The 18,598-nt window shown below is 39.2% G+C and overlaps 1 protein-coding gene across 1 annotated transcript in view; it reads left to right on the top strand.

The window, feature by feature from the left end:
- LOC120065238 (serine/threonine-protein phosphatase 6 regulatory ankyrin repeat subunit C-like) overlaps positions 1-7,332 on the top strand; it is a 42,037-nt gene extending 34,705 nt beyond the window's left edge. Inside the window, exons 26-28 of the mRNA XM_039016055.1 lie at positions 1,376-1,458; positions 1,701-1,792; positions 4,572-7,332. Coding sequence (XP_038871983.1) covers positions 1,376-1,458; positions 1,701-1,792; positions 4,572-4,813 — 417 coding nt within the window. The 3' untranslated portion in view covers positions 4,814-7,332. The remainder of the gene's footprint in view (positions 1-1,375; positions 1,459-1,700; positions 1,793-4,571) is intronic.
- The last annotated feature ends 11,266 nt before the right edge of the window (positions 7,333-18,598 follow it).

Below are 18,598 nucleotides of genomic sequence, written 5' to 3'. Positions count from 1 at the left end.
TCAAACCATTCAGTGACCACTCGTTCCCTGTGGATGGGGGCATTGTCATCCTATGGGGACATAGCCATGTATAAGTGTAATGTCAGGGAAAGTTGTATGCGCAAGCTAACTAAACATTACTTTTATGACACATGTTTTTGCTGTCGTGCATTACCACAATTTCTAACTTATTTACATTATGTTTTACTTGGTGGTATGTTGACTTCGCCATATTGATGTTGGTTTTAAGTTTTGGCTAACTTTTCTTAGCGGATTTACAATCATTGCGAATTGAATTATGTGGAGTTTCAGGCCCCGTAGTGAACTTTATTGTACACCTGCACACTCGATCACTAACGAGGGTTGAAGGGCTTACGTTGCCAATTTCCCTTGCTTGGCTAATTGTTTGGACCGATGGCAAAGATGGCCGCGGGGATTCTCCCAAGGGCTTAAGGCGAGGGTAAGTGGAGGAGGGAGTGTCTTTTGTGTTTGAAACGCAGCTTTTATAACATTGTGCCTGTTGTTCACACGCGTATCTGCTCTGTCATTGGCTAGAGTGGTCCCACCTGATCTTACCTCCTCCCGATTCCCTTCCATTTTTGAAGACATTTCTTTTCATTGTTAGAGTGGCCACTTGAATATCATTTAATATAATGGATAATCTGTTATGACCCTAAGAATGATGGGATGTTAATTGCTTAATTAACTCGAGAATCGCACCTGTGGAAGCACCTGCTCTCAGTATACTTTGTATCCCTCATCCCTCAAGTGTTTCCATTATTTGTCAGTTACCTGTAGATAAATGCACACATTGTTTTCCGGTGCGGGTCTTGTGTTCTAAAAATAATACTCAATCGAGTACTCGAAAAAAAATTATGCAAGTACTCGAATAATAAAAACATTTAAAATGCCCATCCCTACTCACTCACTCAGTCACTCAAGTCCCGCAGCAAGGCAAGACACTCCATCATATATCCAGCTGATACACGACCCTCTGTTATTTAGAATTTTGACCCACTGTAGCCAAATACACAACCCAAGTTATCTAAAAACTGGCCTTTATCAACTCTACAGGAAACCAGCAGTCAAAGTCATGATAGATCCACATATCATTGGGAAAAGTGCTTTATCCATTAGATTGCCCATTTGTATTTCTGTTGATACCAAAGCAAAAATTAGGTGGCAGGGATATGGCATGTGTGTTTCCATATGAGTTTAACCATCAGAGTACTAGATGTTCCAATCCTAGTGTTTCCCAGCGACAGACTGGCGTAGTGTCCAGGGGGAACTTGTACATCAAGCTGTCTCACGCTACAGGGACAGAAGATAGGCTCCTGCTCTATGGGCCATTCTGGTTTGGACAAGGCTTACTTACTTAATGTGTTTTCTCCGGCAGGCTCATGAGATGTGTGCCCTGTTAATCCTGGGAGAGATCAGCGACCCCTCCCTCATCAATGCAACAAACGGTGCACTGCAAATGTGAGCCGTCATCTCAGCTACTCAGCCTTTCATTAATGACACTGTTCAACACTGTAGAAAACTCCAGTTTCAGCTCTCACTCAGCTCTTTCCAACTCTCAAACGGTGTGACTCTGAACTCCAGGAGTTGGGATAAGTTAGAGTTGAAGCTGGGTCTGTTTAACACCATAAAAACCTAGCGATTTGTTTACTCAGGTGGTCTATTGACTGTCTATCCCTTATCTCTCCCCTCTTCCTCCTCAGGCCCCTTCATATCGCTGCGAGGAATGGTCTGGCTACGGTGGTGCAGGTGCTGCTCAGCCGGGGGGCAGCCGTGATGGCTGTCGATGAGGAGGGTGAGTCACCACCGTGTCGGTTAGTGAAAAAAGACCAGAGCCCTATCCTACGTACGAGGTAACTTTCGTCAACTGAGTTCTACTCGGCATAACCAGTACCACGAACGTGGCTCAACTTTTAGCCAGGTACATTTCTATGGCAATGAATCCTTCAGAACTAACCTGCTCCAGGGCAGGCTAACTCATGACTAACTCAATTTTTCCTGAATGAAGTGTCTGAGCTGCGAGTTGAGGACCGTCATCATGCCCTTCATTTGAGGAAGACTACGGATTTCAATATTTTGTTAATCAAATGGTTTGTGTGCTAAACTTGTGTATGACTTAATACAATTATTTGGGTAAAAAAAGGTGCACGTGGATTGATGAGCACACCATTAATGATAAGTCATTTCAAGCTTATTTCACACCATAGCTGCTAAATTTGCAAGATAATTTTTCTTTCATTTTAATTTCGGCACAAATGAAAATGTGGCACTGACTCGCCCATGAATTGATGTTTCAGCATTGTCTCAATGAAGAGTTTGGCATTCGACTAGCCACGTGCGACATGCATAAGCACCTACAAGCCTGCTAGATTAGCGGCAGGCGGAGGAGCAATATTTACCGTCGTAGTATGGATTTTATTTATATATTTTATTATTAAGTCAGTTAAGAACAGTTTCTTATTTTCAATGACGGCCTAGGACCAGTGGGTTAACTGCCTTATTCAGGGGCAGGATGACAGATTTCTACCTTTTCAGCTCGGGGATTCGATCTTGCAATCTTGCAAAGTTTGTTTTGTTCAATTAAATAATTTAGAACGTCACGGTATATCCTTGTATGGAACAATGACTGCGGGCCCCCACTCTCCTTCTCTGTGGCCAACGTGAGTAAGACATTTAAACGTGTTAACACTCGCAAGGCTGCTGGCCCAGACAGCATCCCTAGCCGCATCCTCAGAGCATGCGCAGACCAGCTGGCTGGTGTATTTACGGACATATTCAATCGCTCCCTATCCCAGTCTGCTGTCCCCACATGCTTCAAGATGGCCACAATAGTTCCTGTACCCAAGAAGGCAAAGATAACTGAAATTAAATGACTATCGCCCCGTAGCACTCACTTCTGTCATCATGAAGTGCTTTGAGAGACTAGTCAAGGATCATATCACCTTACCTGTCACCCTAGACCCACTTCAGTTTGCATACCGCCCCAACAGGTCCACAGACGATGCAATCTCCATCACACTGCACACTGCCCTATCCCATCTGGACAAGAGGAATACCTATGTAAGAATACTGTTCATTGACTACAGCTCAGCATTGAACACCATAGTACCCTCCAAGCTCATTAGGCTTGAGGCCCTGGTTCTCAACCCCACCCTGTGCAATTGGGTCCTAGACTTTCTGACGGGCTGCCCCCAAGTGGTGAATGTAGGAAACAACATCTCCTCTTCGCTGATCCTCAACACTGGGGCCCTACAAGGGTGCGTGCTCAGGCCCCTCCTGTACTACCTGTTCACCCATGACTGCGTGGCCATGCACACCTCCAACTCAATCATCAAGTTTGCAGACAACACAACAGTAGTGGGCTCAGGAGGCTAAAGAAATTTGGCTTGTCACCAAATACCCTGACAAACTTTTGCAAATGCACAAAATTGAGAGCATCCTGTCGGGCTGTATCACTGCCTGGTATGGCAACTGCACCGCCCTCAACCGCAGGGCTCTCCAGAGGGTAGTGCGGTCTGCACAAAGCATCACCGGGGGCAAACTACCTGCCCTCCAGGACACCTACAGCGTCCGATGTCACAGGAAGGCCAAAAAGATCATCAAGGACTACAACCACCCGAGCCACTGCCTGTTCACCCCGCTACCATCCAGAAGGCGAGGTCAATACAGGTGCATCAAAGCTGGGACCGAGAGACTGAAAAACAGCTTCTATCTCAAGGCCATCGGACTGTTAAACAGCCATCACTAACACAGAGGCTGCAGCCTACATACAGACTCAAATCATTGACCACTTTAATAAATGGATCACTAGTCACTTTAAATAATGCCACTTTAATGTTTACATATCTTACATTACTCATCTCATGTGTATATACTGTATTTTATACCATCTATTGAATCTTGTCTATGCCGCTCGGCCATCGCTCATTCATATATTTGTGTACATATTCTTATTCCATCCCTTTACATTTGTGTATTAGGTAGTTGTTGTGGAATTGTTAGATTACTTGTTAGATATTACTGCACTGTCGGAACCTGAAGCACAAGCATTTCGCTACACTCGCATTAACATCTGCTAACCATGTGTATGTGATCAATAACATTTGATTTGATGTCATTTAGAAAAGGCCTTTTCAGTGTTAAAATTGGCCTATACATTTTTTGGTCCCAAAATTCGACTACTAACGGCCATTCAGATATTCAAATAACCGTGCACATCTCTAGTTTGTAGTGTTTCTTTGTCAAATGTATCATTTTTTGTGTTTTCAATATGCAATATGATTGAACAAATTTGAACAATATGACGGGGGGGTTTTGCCGTATTTTTTTCTGGAAAATGTTGGCCCAGTCACTTACTCAGGCCCAGCCACACATCAATTTCTGCCTACGCCACTGGGGTGAGGTGGCCATTTGCCTATCTCGTTTTGGTGTGTATATGTGTCTGAGTAAAAGTGCTTAGCCCTCTTGACTAACCAGGTTGTTATTGAGAATTTTATAAAAGAGAATTTGTTCTTCCTAAATGTGAATTGTCTTTTAATCAATTGTGTGTGTTTGTTTCTTTCTTCTCTCGTCAGGCCACACCCCGGCCCTGGCCTGTGCCCCTAACAAGGATGTGGCGGACTGCCTGGCCCTGATCCTCTCCACCATGAAGCCTTTCCCTCCCAAAGACGCCAGCGCCGCCGCCTCCTTTGGCCTTAACCTGCTGAAGCACTGTGGCATCGCCGCCTGCGGGCCCCTGCCCAACGGCAACCTGCGCCACACCTACGCCAAGGACCGTCATGGCACCATCGGCCTGGACGGCTGCTTCACCGAGTGAGATGAAACCCCCCCCCCCCCCCCCCCAAACCTGCTCCCCCTCAGACCGCCCTACCCTATGAGCCCCTGTCCCGTTGTATCTGTAACTAACCGGATCGCCCCTCTTTAATCCACTATGATCCGGGTTACAACCCCCCCCCCCCCTTTCTAACACATAACAAGAGCAGGAATATACTTAGATTCACTTGAGTGTGTGTTTGGATGTGTGTGCGTGTGTCTGTCTGTTTGAAGAAAAACGAAATCCCTAATGGGTGTAGTCAAACCTATATGCAATTATTTGCCTCTCTCCTCTGGCATCATTTTCATTGTTTATTTGTCTGTCGTCACTAGCCTGGGCTTAGGTAAGACACCCTCTGTCCAGTGTCCAGGACAGAGCTCGTCACAGAGTCCCTCTAAATCCTACCAGCAGTGATGATTTTTTTCCCTTACGATATTATCATGGACAGTTTTGTTGAATTAACAGATTCACAAGCATGTGTGACAAGTTACAGATAGTATCAATTTAATTCTAAATTAAATTTCAATTTTTGGTGAATTTTTGATATTGCACTTCAACAACGAATAAACTAACCTCGCAAATCCCAGTGAAAGCGATGACCTAGTAGAAGGAGAACGGTGCCTCCAACTTCTCCTCTGACTTAAACTGGTGCAATATGCAGCATGTGTGGGTATTTCCCGTGCTGTGTGTCTCTGAAGAGAGAGAGAGAGTTGAAAGCTCTGCAGAGAAACCCCATGGATTTGAAAATAAGCGGTTACAAGCTGGTGTCTACTCCCCTAGACATCCGACAACAAACACTTCCTAATGGCTAAGGCCATCTGAGTGACACCATCCAACGGGTCCAGTCACTGTCTGACTGGGGGTTTCTGCATTAGCCACCCTCTCACGGAGTCCATACTAAAGGAAGAAGTTGTGGTTCTTGCCTGAACCCCACTACCGCTTGTCACTGTCGTAGGCGTTTGTGGATATTTAACAATGTTGTGCCTATGGAATACTGAGAATTACTGAGAGATGGCCCCACCCCCTCATCCCCAACTAGTTTATGCCCTCTGATCTCCCACCTTATCCCTGATTATTTGAGACTTAAAAAGAGAACAATTCTAGTGGGACATTTTTAAAGGATGAAATTCTGTTTTTTTTTTTAAATAAAGATGGGTTTAGCACACATACTGATTGCGGTATAAGCTATTGTTGTATAAACACTTGTTTACACAATGTAAACCGACGTCGCATTTACTTGTGAATTGTCAGTCAAATATGTTTGCACAACAGAGCCATGAGAAAAAAACGTGTTTTTAATATAGCTGCTAAAATATTGCTGCCTTTTCCATGGATTGTATTCACGGTTTCCGTCAATCCGGGTCTACATGTAGTGTTTAATTTGACTTTTTACGTTATTTGGAATTGGAAGCAATATTCAGTCACAGACAGCCTTCAAAATCTTATAGCATTTGTATTTCCCTGCTGTTTGCTATAGTGGAAAGGTTCATGTAAATTTTCCCTTTTTTACCTATTTATCTATTCATGCCATACTTGTTTGCTTCTGTCTTCTTTTGCACATTGGTTGAATCAATTTAGTTTTGTGTTTCACTTGATTAAGCTATTTATGAAGATTGTTAGTTATGTTAATTAGAACATAATTCAAATTATGTTCACTCTGTTGTAATTGTTTTCATGTGGTTATAGCGATTTGAAAAAATTCAGATTACAAAATCTATCAGTATTTGACCTTACTCACACTTCCATAAACTAATTGGAATTTAGGAACATTTCAAATCCATGGTGTACTGTAATATTACGCAGTATCCTATTTTGTTAATGTATTTTCAATATTACATAAATGTAGTTTGGCTTAGATAGTGAAATTGTGAAAGTAGTGGTAATGTACCGGGATCTTTACTCTTCACAACATATGGCTAACACTGAAAACAAAAATATCTACATTATGTTGCTATGGTTATGCATGGACAGCTACTTTTTTTAGCTTTTTTATTTTATGACAATCAGCATCACAATGGCTTTTATTTATAAGTAACTGCATCTCGGAAGTTGTTTAAGAAGTGTCTTACTGTATTTTATTTATTTGAATTTCAAAGAATACCAAAAGTGATTGATTTCTTTTACACCCATTTTCAAGTATGTGTGCTCCCGTTTCTCTTTTGCGTCAACAAGAACACCATGTAGGCATGTCTGGTACCAATACGTCTATCGTGTGATACACTGACAACCTCATCCACCTTTCTCAGTTGAATTGTTGTTTTTTTCTCGAGATGCCTCAGTCCTATCATCACTTGTGTAACCTAATGATACTCCTAGAATTGTTCTCTTTGAATGGAATATCGAAACCATTTAGCATATCTCTTTAGATGTACATACTATTATTTATATAAGAAAAAAACATTGCATCAATTTCTGAATAATTTTGCGGACTGAGATTCATTGTCAGTTCCTGGTGCATTCAACCATATGGCTGGGAAGGAACTGTTTTAAAACAGAATGGAGAAAAAAAGGGGGAAAAAGAGCTTATCTGTTCTGTGGCCAGTACTGGTATTCTACAAGGTATTTAATGTCAAAGCCTTTAAGAAAAAAATAAGATGACGAAGTCTATCCCTTACATGTAGGAATAGCAATGCCAAAACCAGTGTCGTCGTTGTACCTCACCTTTATACTAATATGCTGAAAAAAATGATTGTATTAAGCTATCTGAACTTTTTGTGGCATTTTACATAAGCCTTTTTATATGATGTCAGAGAAGGTTTAGTTCAATGACGTGAGATCACATCGAATAGTAAGCCATTAAATAATGTTCTTATTATGTTCAAGGGTGACTTGCTATGTTAGAATTTTTGGGGTTGGTTTAAATATGAACTTCTCACAACTAGATCCCATCCATTGTTTATCTTATATTGTGTGACATTTCATTGACCATAGATTTGGTTTAGCCTATGGTTTTGTTAGGCTGGTTAGATAGGACATTGAAAACAAAAATCCCCTTTTGAAACAAGTTTCATGTGGGACTGAACCCCTAATTGTTCAATTTGATGTCAAGAAAGCATAAGTCGAGTGTGGGGAGGATTACATTCATGATATACCGGCAAGACCCTTTTTTATGTTTTTATTTCCTCCCTCTCCCTATTTAACCATTCCGTTTACATTGTGGACAAGGATTACCCTAGTATTGTGATTTTTAGGGCAATAAAACAATGGAAAGCATTTTTCGATTTTCAGTAATGCAACAACAAACAACTCTATTTTCACTCGGTCCTGACCCAAAGCACTTATTTCAAGAATAAGCACTTTTGTATATTTAATATCTCTATATGTATGTGTGTGTTTACATAGGTTACCTATGTAGATATTAACTTATATTTAGGGAAGACAATACCTTCAATGGAGAGATGAGAGTAGATGAACTGGTGACTGATCTTCACGATCATGGGTGATGTGTGGGTGCTTGTATGAGAGACACTGTTTAATTGGAGGGTCATGGTTCTCTTTGGGATCCGCATAACGGAGCAGTGAAAAGTTGAAGGTCACACCTTGGTGTGCACACGTACGCAGCCCAAAAAACATTTCAAATGGAAAAGTATACTTGCACTGCCTTTCAAAAACAAAAAGCAGGGGATGAAACTCAAGAACACGTTTGATTAAGTGCAGAAATGTAAGATATTACGTACATTTGCAGACGTCTCCACTGAGCCATATTAGTCAATTGCTGAAAAAAATGTTAATGTATGGTCTAAATTAAAGCAGGGGTTTTGGTTGTTAAATAACTGACATTTTTGCTGCACTGTTTAACTAAGAAAAAAGTAATAGGCATGATGGGGACAATAATGAAAAATTAACTAAAGCAACATCTTTACCTCTGCCTTCTGCTCATGCATAGATGTAGAAGGATTGTGTTTTATCTTGAGCCATTGAAGGGTATTATTGCATTCAGTGGATGGGTTAGTCTATTGCCTAACAATGTGGTGCATACAGTTCCTTCAAAGTATTTATACCCTTGACTTATTCCACATTTTGGTGTTACAGCCTGAATTCAAAATGTATTAAATATTACTTTTTTCTCACCCATCTACACACAATGCCCCATAATGACAAAGTGAATAATTTTTTTTTGACATTTTTTTATTGAAAATAAAATGCAGAAATATCTCATTTGCTTAAATATTCACATACCTGACTCAATACTTTGTTTGAAGCACCTTTGGCAGCAATTACAGCTGTGAGTCTCTAAGAGCTTTGCACACCTCGATTGTGCAAAATTTGCCCATTAATATTTTCTAAAATTCTTAAAGCTCTTTCAAATTGGTTGTTGATCATTGCTAGACAACCATTTTCAGGTCTTGCCATAGATTTTCAAGCCGAATCAAGTCAACTGTAACACTCAGGAACACTCACTGTATTCCTGGTAAACAACTCGTGTGCATTTGGCCTTGTGTTTTAAGTAATTGTTCTGCTGAAAAGTGAATTAATCTCCAAGTGTCTGGTGGAAAGCAGATGGAACCAGGTTTTCCTCTAGGATTTTGTCTGTGCTTAGCTCCAATCCATGTATTGTTTTTATCCTGAAACTCCTCAGTCCTTTTTTTTAACCTATATTTTATCAGGTAAGTTGACTGAGAACACATTCTCATTTACAACAACGACCTGGGGAATAGTTACAGGGGAGAGGAATGAGCCAATTGTAAACTGTGGCAGATTAGGGGGCCATGATGGTATGAAGGCCAGATTGGGAATTTAGCCAGGACACCGGGGTTAACACCCCTACTCTTACGATAAGTGCCATGGGATCTAGTGACAACAGAGAGTCACGTCCCATCCGAAATACGGCACCCTAAACAGGGCAATGTCCCCAATCACTGCCCTGGGGCATTGGGATATTTTGTTTAGATCAGAGGAAAGGGTGCCTCCTACTGGCCTTCCAAAACCACTTCCAGCAGCATCTGGTCTCTCGACCAGGACCAACCCTGCTTAGCTTCAGAAGCAAGCCAGCAGTGAGATGCAGGGTGGTATGCTGCTGGCTTACAAGCATACCCATAACATGATGCAGCCACCACTATGCTTGAAAATATGGAGAGTGGTATTCAGTAATGTGCTGTGTTAGATTTGCCCCAAACATAACACTTTGTATTCAGGGCAAAATGTGTTGTTGTTTTTTGCAGTATTACTTTAGTGCCATGTTACAAACAGGATGCATGTTTTGGAATATTTGTATGCACAGGCTTCCTCCTTTCACCCTGTCAATTATGTTAGTATTGTGGAGTAACTCAGTTTTCTCCTATCACAGCCATTAAACTCTGTAACTGTTTTAAAGTCACCATTGGTCTCATGGTGAAATCTCTGAGCTGTTTCTGGCATCTGATTGAGGAAGGATGCCTGTATGTTCGTAGTGACTGGGTGTGTTGATACACCATCCAAATTGTAATTAATAACCTCACCATGCTCAAAGGGATAGTCAATTTCAGCTCTTTCAATAGTTGCACTTTGCGAGACATTGGAAAACCTCCCTGGTCTTTGGTTGAATCTTTGTTTTGAAATTCACTGCTTGAATCTTTGTTTTGAAATTCACTGCTTGACTGAGGGACCTTACAGGTATCTGTATGTGTGGGGTACAGAGATGAGGTAGTCATTTGAAAAATAATGTTTAACACACTTATTGCATACAGAGTGAGTCCACTTACAGTATGTGACTTGTTAAGCACATTTTTACTCCTCAACGTGTTTAGGCTTGCCATAATAAAAGGGTTGAATACTTATTGACTCGTTTCAGCTTTACATTTTTTATGTATTTATTTTTTTAAATCTACAAACATAATTACACTTTGACATTATGGGGTATTTTGTGTAGGCCAGTGACACAAAATATAAATTGAATCAATTTTAAATTCAGGCTGTAACACAACAAAATGTGGAAAAAGTTGAGAGGTGTGAATACTTTTAGAAGGCACTGCCTTACATCTATCAGTACAAGCCTCACTCCAATATAATCATTGTGATTTGTAATCCCGGGATTATTTTATTTCCTCGAGTTTTATTTTGTAAACAGTTGGCACTCAGGCTAATAGCTGAGCTATCTCTCCTGTTAATCATGGACTCGCCATTTTTTCTATCAAGATTGCCTTACAATACCTCTCAAATTATGTATTGTTATTTTGTTACTCAATTTTTTTTTGTGGCCCATATCTGATTTGCATTTGGGAATGTGTCCCTTTTTGTCTTATCTCAATACCATATCAAAACAGTCGTCCTTAACACCCCATGCTATTACCTAGACCCACAAGTGCCGTAGAAATCCTGGTTTGTCTGCCTATGGAAAAAGGAAGTGTCTATGGAGATTAAAAAAGTAAAGGTCAACTTTGACAAATGCCAATAATACCTTACCATGGCTCAAATTGCAAAAATTGGCAACTTTCTCAAAATGCTTCAGATTGTAGGAATAAGTGATATGGGAGCTTTGGGCAAGGGGAGGAGTGAAATGCATAGCATTAGGTAATTGTAATTTGCATGATGCAAGACTGATCAAGTTTTATTTGGGAGCGTGATCGAAAACACAATATGGCAGGGTGGCTAGTAGGGTAGAAGACGGTAAAATTGCACAGAAGTAGTTGAGTCAGAATACTGTAAACTGAGTTACGTGTTAAGTTGGGGGAAGAACTATTGAATGGAAGCATATTCAACATCTTTGTTTCATTCCATTTTTCTTTTGAGAAAAATTCAGGGTACTTATTGATTTTGGGCAACTTGTAAAATGTTGCCATCTGATATGTGAGTGGAAAGAAAGACTAAGTAGGGTCATGTTGAAATTGGAGAATAGGAAAAACGTTATTGCTGTAGACGCCATTGTCCTTCAAGTGAGAAAGCATTCATATGAGATCGAACACTTATGTCATGCTGATTTTAAATAACCTCTAAATGAGGTGTGGAAGGGATAAAGTTAGAAACAAAGAGGGTGTTGGTTTCTTTTGGTTATGCCAGTGATCCCCATGGTGATGCTGTCCATAGCGTATTCCTTTGGGATATCTGCCAATAACTGTACCTCGAGGACATCGGTGTCCTTCATTACTTGAAAACTCATTGGATAAAGGCAATAGCTACGCAGTTACCATTTTGTTTTTCTTTTATTTCCATTTAAAATATTATTTCAAATCAAGAGTACACAAAAAACATTTCCTCTTCTCCAAGCATAATTAAACTGCTGAATTAGATCTTTATTTGTCATCGGTGTACTGTTATCAAAGAATTCTTCAAAATGGCTACAGTTCACAAAAAAAGTGAATAAATTAACATGTAAGATGCGGTACATTATATTTAAGTGGATTTTAACAAGAAGTTAAAAGTAATAAATCTCATGTTATAGTCCGTCATAAATTTACATTTGATCACCAAAACAAACACGTCTTGATATGGATGGAATTATGTCATCTTAAGTATAGATCCATGAGTGAAGCACAATATTAAAGGGATACTTCGGGATTTTGGCAATGAGGCCCAATGAGACCCATAGATTTCCAGTCACTGCGCTAACGCTAGTTAGCAACTTCCTTCAAACTGTAAGCAGACACATAAAAATGGTATCCACGAGTTCATCTGACTGGAGAAGTGGATAAAGGGCCTCATTGCAAAAATGCCAAAATATCCCTTTAAGTTCTTCCATGATTCTAACTGCTGCATGTCTGTCCTGTCTATGTACACAAAATATTTATTTGAGATGTTCAGATTCTTTGATTGCATAGTATGTTTATGCTTTCATTATTCATTTGTCATTGTTGTACAACTACATTAGGTGGAAAAGATTTCCATGCTTATTCAATCATAACTTCCAAATGCTTGTTAAAATGGAACAAAACTGTTGGTCCCACTTTACAAATAAGGCCTTGAAATGTAGCAGTAAGAAGTGTAATTTCGCAGAATTTGGCACGTGTCTAACATCATTATTGAGAAACAATTATCAAATGTAATTGACATTTGTTCCATTTTCATGTGGGATTGCCCATATCCCTGTATACCGCGGCACATATACTTTAGGTCATGGAGAAAATAAATAAAAACGCACACAACAAACTGGTTATAGAATTTAACAATTATATATTGACTCCAGACTTCTGGCCTTTTCTTTTTTCAGAGACTGTAATTTTTTTGTTGGCACGCATGTAGCTAGTGCTCTTTTCTGCAATACAGTCCTCATAGGTGGTGTGGCCTGTTATACTGTCCAAAGTTTGTTTGGTCCTGAATTAACTAGAGTGAACTGGTTGAATACGTTTGTCTCTCTTGTGCCTCTGTAGTTAGTTAAGGCTTAGCAACATATACCTATGATCAAAACAAAGCATACTGATCCTTGGATTCACTTTATTCAACCCAGTAGTTGGCTGCTTTGAAAAACTTCAGGGACAAAATGTCGACACCAATTGCTTTTATTTAGTCTGTTTTCTCTTCCTCTTTAAGGGCAGTTACTGAGTTGACCTCTTACTCCAAAAATACTATCTAAGAGTAACGTTACTCTTTAAAGGGATTCAATGGTGTTGTCTTAGTGGAGAGTAATGTCTACACTTTCTATTGTGTGACTTCATGTATTACTTGATTAGCCGTAATCTGACATCGAACAGCTTACCTCAAGATGTTATATCTCGCAACGATTATCCAAGCCAGTGCATTTTGTTAATATATTGAACCTCATTGGAGAGTAAATGTTATCTGATACATATTATGCAACTTGAAAACATTTGTAACTTTTTTCTCTTTGATTTGATGATTTCTTCATGACTTGACTGCTTCTTGACAACTACCCATAGGATGGACAATGCAAATAGGTGAATAAGGATATTAAATCATGATATTTCCATTAAAGGAATGCCTTAGTAGGCAAAAAAGAGATGTCTCAGAACGGAAGTTGTTTTAGATCCATTATAAAGTACCTTATTTATGAGAGTTGTGTGCATTGTTATACTGTAACACATGGCTGCTCAAAATGATGGGGTTGGAATCTATTTTGATCTCGTAGAAAATTGAAGATGGTTAAAGAATATTATTTGAACTTGTAAACGGCAAAACTCAGATCCTCTATTACTGTCAATACAATCCTGACTGACACTTTGTCCTGACACAAACAGGTATACTAAACTGTGTCATTAGAAAACAATTGAGCAAATAGTAAAGTCTGATTTTTATATTTTATGCATCAGGAAATTGGTCTTCCATTCATGCCAACTGAAAGCCTTATTGTTGATAAAAGTTGAGGTCGCACCTCTCAGGAGCACAGCTATTCACAATCACAGACGGGGTGAAGTCAGTGAGCCATTGTTCATTCATAATACAAAACATGATGCTATGCTAGAGTGCTTCCCAGTCTCATCATCCATGTGGTCCACTGTGGCTTGACTCCTGGAGAAATTGTTAATTGGCTGGATACATTTTTCAAAGCACAAATCCAAAGAAACACTCGTGGTGTTGTCATAAATCCAAACACCTGGATGTACAACTTGACTGTAGTTTATTTAGCTCTTGTTTGATTCTTGCCTTAGTCTTGCTTGGCTTGCCATATTTTTCAATGAACAGCCTTTCTTATTAAGGGACCTGAAAAACCACACAGTGAAATAGTTTTGGATCACTGTGGTGATAATACTGAAGTTTTAGTGTGAATTCATAACAAAAGCAATATTGGCAAGTGCACTTTGTTGGGTGTTCTAAGCACATCACTAAAAATGCACTGCAGACAGTAGTGTGTAGAGATTGTTGCTTTACTTACTCAACTAAATGGTATTGAAATCAACATGGTGAATTATTATAAAGCTGAGAGAGAAAGATTTAATATTTGTGACAGTTGTAGTACCATTTTAGCAGTGTATATGTTAATTTGATTGGGATGTAGTTTTAGTTGGTGTCTGTACAACCCCTTCTAACCGTATTTCAAGTATTTGAATGCAAAAAGAACACACCTAAGATAATCAAGTATTAAAAGTTGTAGCTTAAACATTTTAATAGCTAGTTTGTATGCAACCACTTTATTTGGGCATCTATGTTTGGGTTTTATATAAATTGTTCTCTGTATTGCGATATGTTCTAAGTATAATATATGTAATCTTCAAGGTAACATCAAGGCACTGGGTTCGGTTGAGATGGTGGTAGAATATTGTATTTTGTGGACAAGAAAGACAATGGATTGCTATGCCATAGAACTTAAGGATGTAGTGATTAATTTTATAGTACAGTGAGTAGGCATAGAGTTCTGTGTTTGTGTGATGATTTGGGCAGTTAGCTGTCATGTCTTCATTAGTGAGTATGATGTCAAGAATGTGAGTGTGAGATGGCAATATGAACTACTATCAGCAAAAGGGCAAAGAAAAACTTTACACACTTTCCTGATTTACAAATACTGTAAAGAATATTGTTATTTTGTTTCTAATTGGTAACGCAAAGTACATTCCCTTTGAAACACAAGTGATGTTTGTAAGATTCTGGTGCTATGGTCTTTTAATAGTTTTTGGTTTGAGTCCATAAATTGGATTATTTTAATTTGAGCATATTTGAAAATTATAATATGTAAGGTTAGGCCTACTGGTTTCTGGTACAGTATCCTACGTAGTATGTGTGGTAGCCTAATATGCATTAACTGACCCTTTGAATAAAATGTAAAACTCTAGTGTAATTGAAAGCTTGAGGTTGGTGGTTGGCCGTGTCCTTTACCTTAACAGCCCTCCTTTTTATTTTGGTCTGGATATATTAAGCTCTTATTCAGGAGGGCAGAGGCATCTTGTTTTGATTCAGTCATTGGACATTGCTTTGTATGATGCTGGGATTTGTTTACTCCATAGACCAGCCAGGCAAAATATAACACAGGCCATGTCTACGGGCTATGACCTTGAATTATTATGTGCTTTGATTGGCTAGCAGTGTCCATATTGCTTCTGCTAGAATTTCATTGGCTCCTTGTTTTGCTGCAATTTTTTTCACCATCTCGGAAGTTGCGGGTTAAAGTTAGGAATTGGTCAAGAATTTCATGTCAGGGACAAGTGGTTAAAAAAAATGGCATATCTGGTTGTGGTCCTTGGAATGGATAGGATATGCCAAGCCAATGTTTAGGACAGCATGTTAACTTCCCATGTGACTTCAGTGTGAACTGTAGGTGATCATGAAAGTGTTTATTGTGCTTCATTTAGGCCTAATTATAAATTCAGGTGGTGCAATGTGAGCAAGTGAAAATGCATAAAATGCTTTTTCAGGCCTTTTGTCAACTTTTCACTCTTTTCTCTTGCACCTTAGGCTCTGTTTTGAAGTAAGTTACGGCTACTGCTGCCTGGTGGAGAGTTTGAGCATGTCTGCATTCAGTATTGTGTATTTTCTAGAGCCTTCAGTTGCTTACAGCAACAACAAACAAAAAATCTTATATACGTTTTACTAGCATGACATTGTGCGATATTAAAATCGTATTACCTCAGAAATATATAAATTAATATTAATGAATTGAAATGGGAAAAAACGGTCTCTCATCCAAAATGGAATCTCATTGGCAAGATACAAAGTCCATGCTATTTTGAAAGTAAAGATTACTTTTGCTACTAATGTAATTGCTATGATCATGTTTTGCCTACCTCCTTGATGCACAACTCATCTTTGTCTTCTTAGCTCATAACCACCTATACTTGTGTCTCAAAAATATGAACTCATATTAATCACTTTTAATCTAAAAGACAAATCTAATGTGATCTTGATTTTGTGTGTGTGTATGTACGTACGAGCATGTAAAATGAAAGGAAAAATAATATATCACAACAGCCACTGGAATGTGAAGCCAAACTGTATTATGATCAGAATGAAATCTCTTTAAGGTCTGTTGTAGCATACACGTGAACCTCGTCTGTGGTACATGTTTGCTATCCTTCAGATACTTGTCGCAAGAAGGTACTTTATGATTGCTTTTATTTAACACCCTGAAAGTATCCTTTATCCACCAGGAATCATCCAATTTTTCATAGTACGGTGGGTTTTTACTGTACGTTTAAGTTGAGCCATATGTCTAAACATCAAGTTTACAGTTGTAACTGTACAGTTGTAACTGTGACACTATGAGATATTGGGAGAATGTGTGTGCATCTAACTTCATTACAAAAGCAACAAATAACTAAGGCTCTTACTGAAGTCTGATGATGAATGTGGTGTTTACGTGTGGAGGTAAATGTTATCGTATCCAGCCTTAAGCATTCAAAATAAAATAAATGAATCATTTGTCATACAACCCCCCCCGACCTTTGCGATTTTGACTGAAGCAGAGGAATGTGCGATGCAGCATTAGGGGTTAGAGATGCCCTAAAAGAGACACACAAACCCCCCCTCTCTCCCACTCCTGAACAAATATCCAACTTTCATGATAATGCAATCCTTGAAAGCACTTTGCCTTTGTATATCATTAAGTGTGATAGTGAATGGTTATTTGTTACAAAAATTGTACATGTATAATGATTTGAGTGAATCAAACAACGTAATCTGCATTGACCTTTGACATTACAGGAGAAACTTAACAAACCAAGGCATTGAAACCTTATCGATTTTATACATTGTATGCTGCAGCCTATGAGTCTTGTCATTCAGTGTTGTGGCTTAGGATTGGTTGTTTAAATAAAGTGCTATTGCTTAATATCTACTTTGTTTTTTGTTCACTTTTATACAGTTGAAGTCAGAAGTTTACATACACCTTAGACAAATACATTTAAACTCTGTTTTTCACAATTTAATTCTAGTAAACATTCCCTGTCTTAGGTCAGTTAGGATAACCACTTTATTTTAAGAATGTGAAATGTCAGAATAATAGTAGAGAGAATGCTTTTTTTCAGCTTTATTTTCTTTCATCACATTCCCAGTGGGTCAGAAGTTTACATACACTCAATTAGTAGTTGGTAGCATTGCCTTTTAAATTGTTTAACTTGGGTCAAACGTTTTGGGTAGCCTTCCATATGCTTCCCACAATAAGTTGGGTGAATATTGGCCCATTCCTCCTGACAGAGCAGGTGTAACTGAGTTAGGTTTGTAGGCCTCCTTGCTCGCACATGCTTTTTCAGTTCTGCCCACAAGTTTTCTATAGGATTGAGGTCAGGGCTTTGTGATAGCCACTCTAAAACCTTGACTTATTGTCCTTAAGCCATTTTGCCACAACTTTGGAAGTATGTTGGGGTCATTGTCCATTTGGAAGACCCATTTGCAACCAAGCTTAAACTTCCCGACTGATTTCTTGATGTTGCTTCAATATATCCACATAATTGTCCTTTCTCATGATGCCATCTATTTTATGAAGTGCACCAGTCCCTCCTGCAGCAAAGCACCCCCACAACATGATGCTTCCACCCCCGTGCTTCACGGTTGGGATGGTGTTCTTCGGCTTGCAAGCCTCCCCCTTTTTCCTCCAAACATAACGATGGTCATTATGGCCAAACAGTTCTATTTTTGTTTCATCAGACCAGAGGACATTTCTCCAAAAAGTACGTTTTTTGTTCTGATGTGCAGTTGCAAACCGTAGTCTGGATTTTTTTATGGTGGTTTTGGAGCAATGGCTTCTTCCTTGCTGAGCGGCCTTTCAGGTTATGTTGATATAGGACTCGTTTTACTGTGGATGTAGATACTTTTGTACCTGTTTCCTCCAGCATCTTCACAAGGTTTTTTGCTGCTGTTCTGGGATTGATTTGCACTTTTCGCACCAAAGTACATTAATCTCTAGGAGACCGACCGGTATGACGGCTGCGTGGTCCCATGGTGTTTATACTTGTGTACTATTGTTTGTACAGATGAACGTGGAACCTTCAA

Source organism: Salvelinus namaycush, chromosome 20 (genome assembly GCF_016432855.1).
Source record: "Salvelinus namaycush isolate Seneca chromosome 20, SaNama_1.0, whole genome shotgun sequence".
NCBI lineage: Eukaryota > Metazoa > Chordata > Actinopteri > Salmoniformes > Salmonidae > Salvelinus > Salvelinus namaycush.
This window is presented reverse-complemented; position numbering and strand designations above follow the sequence as displayed.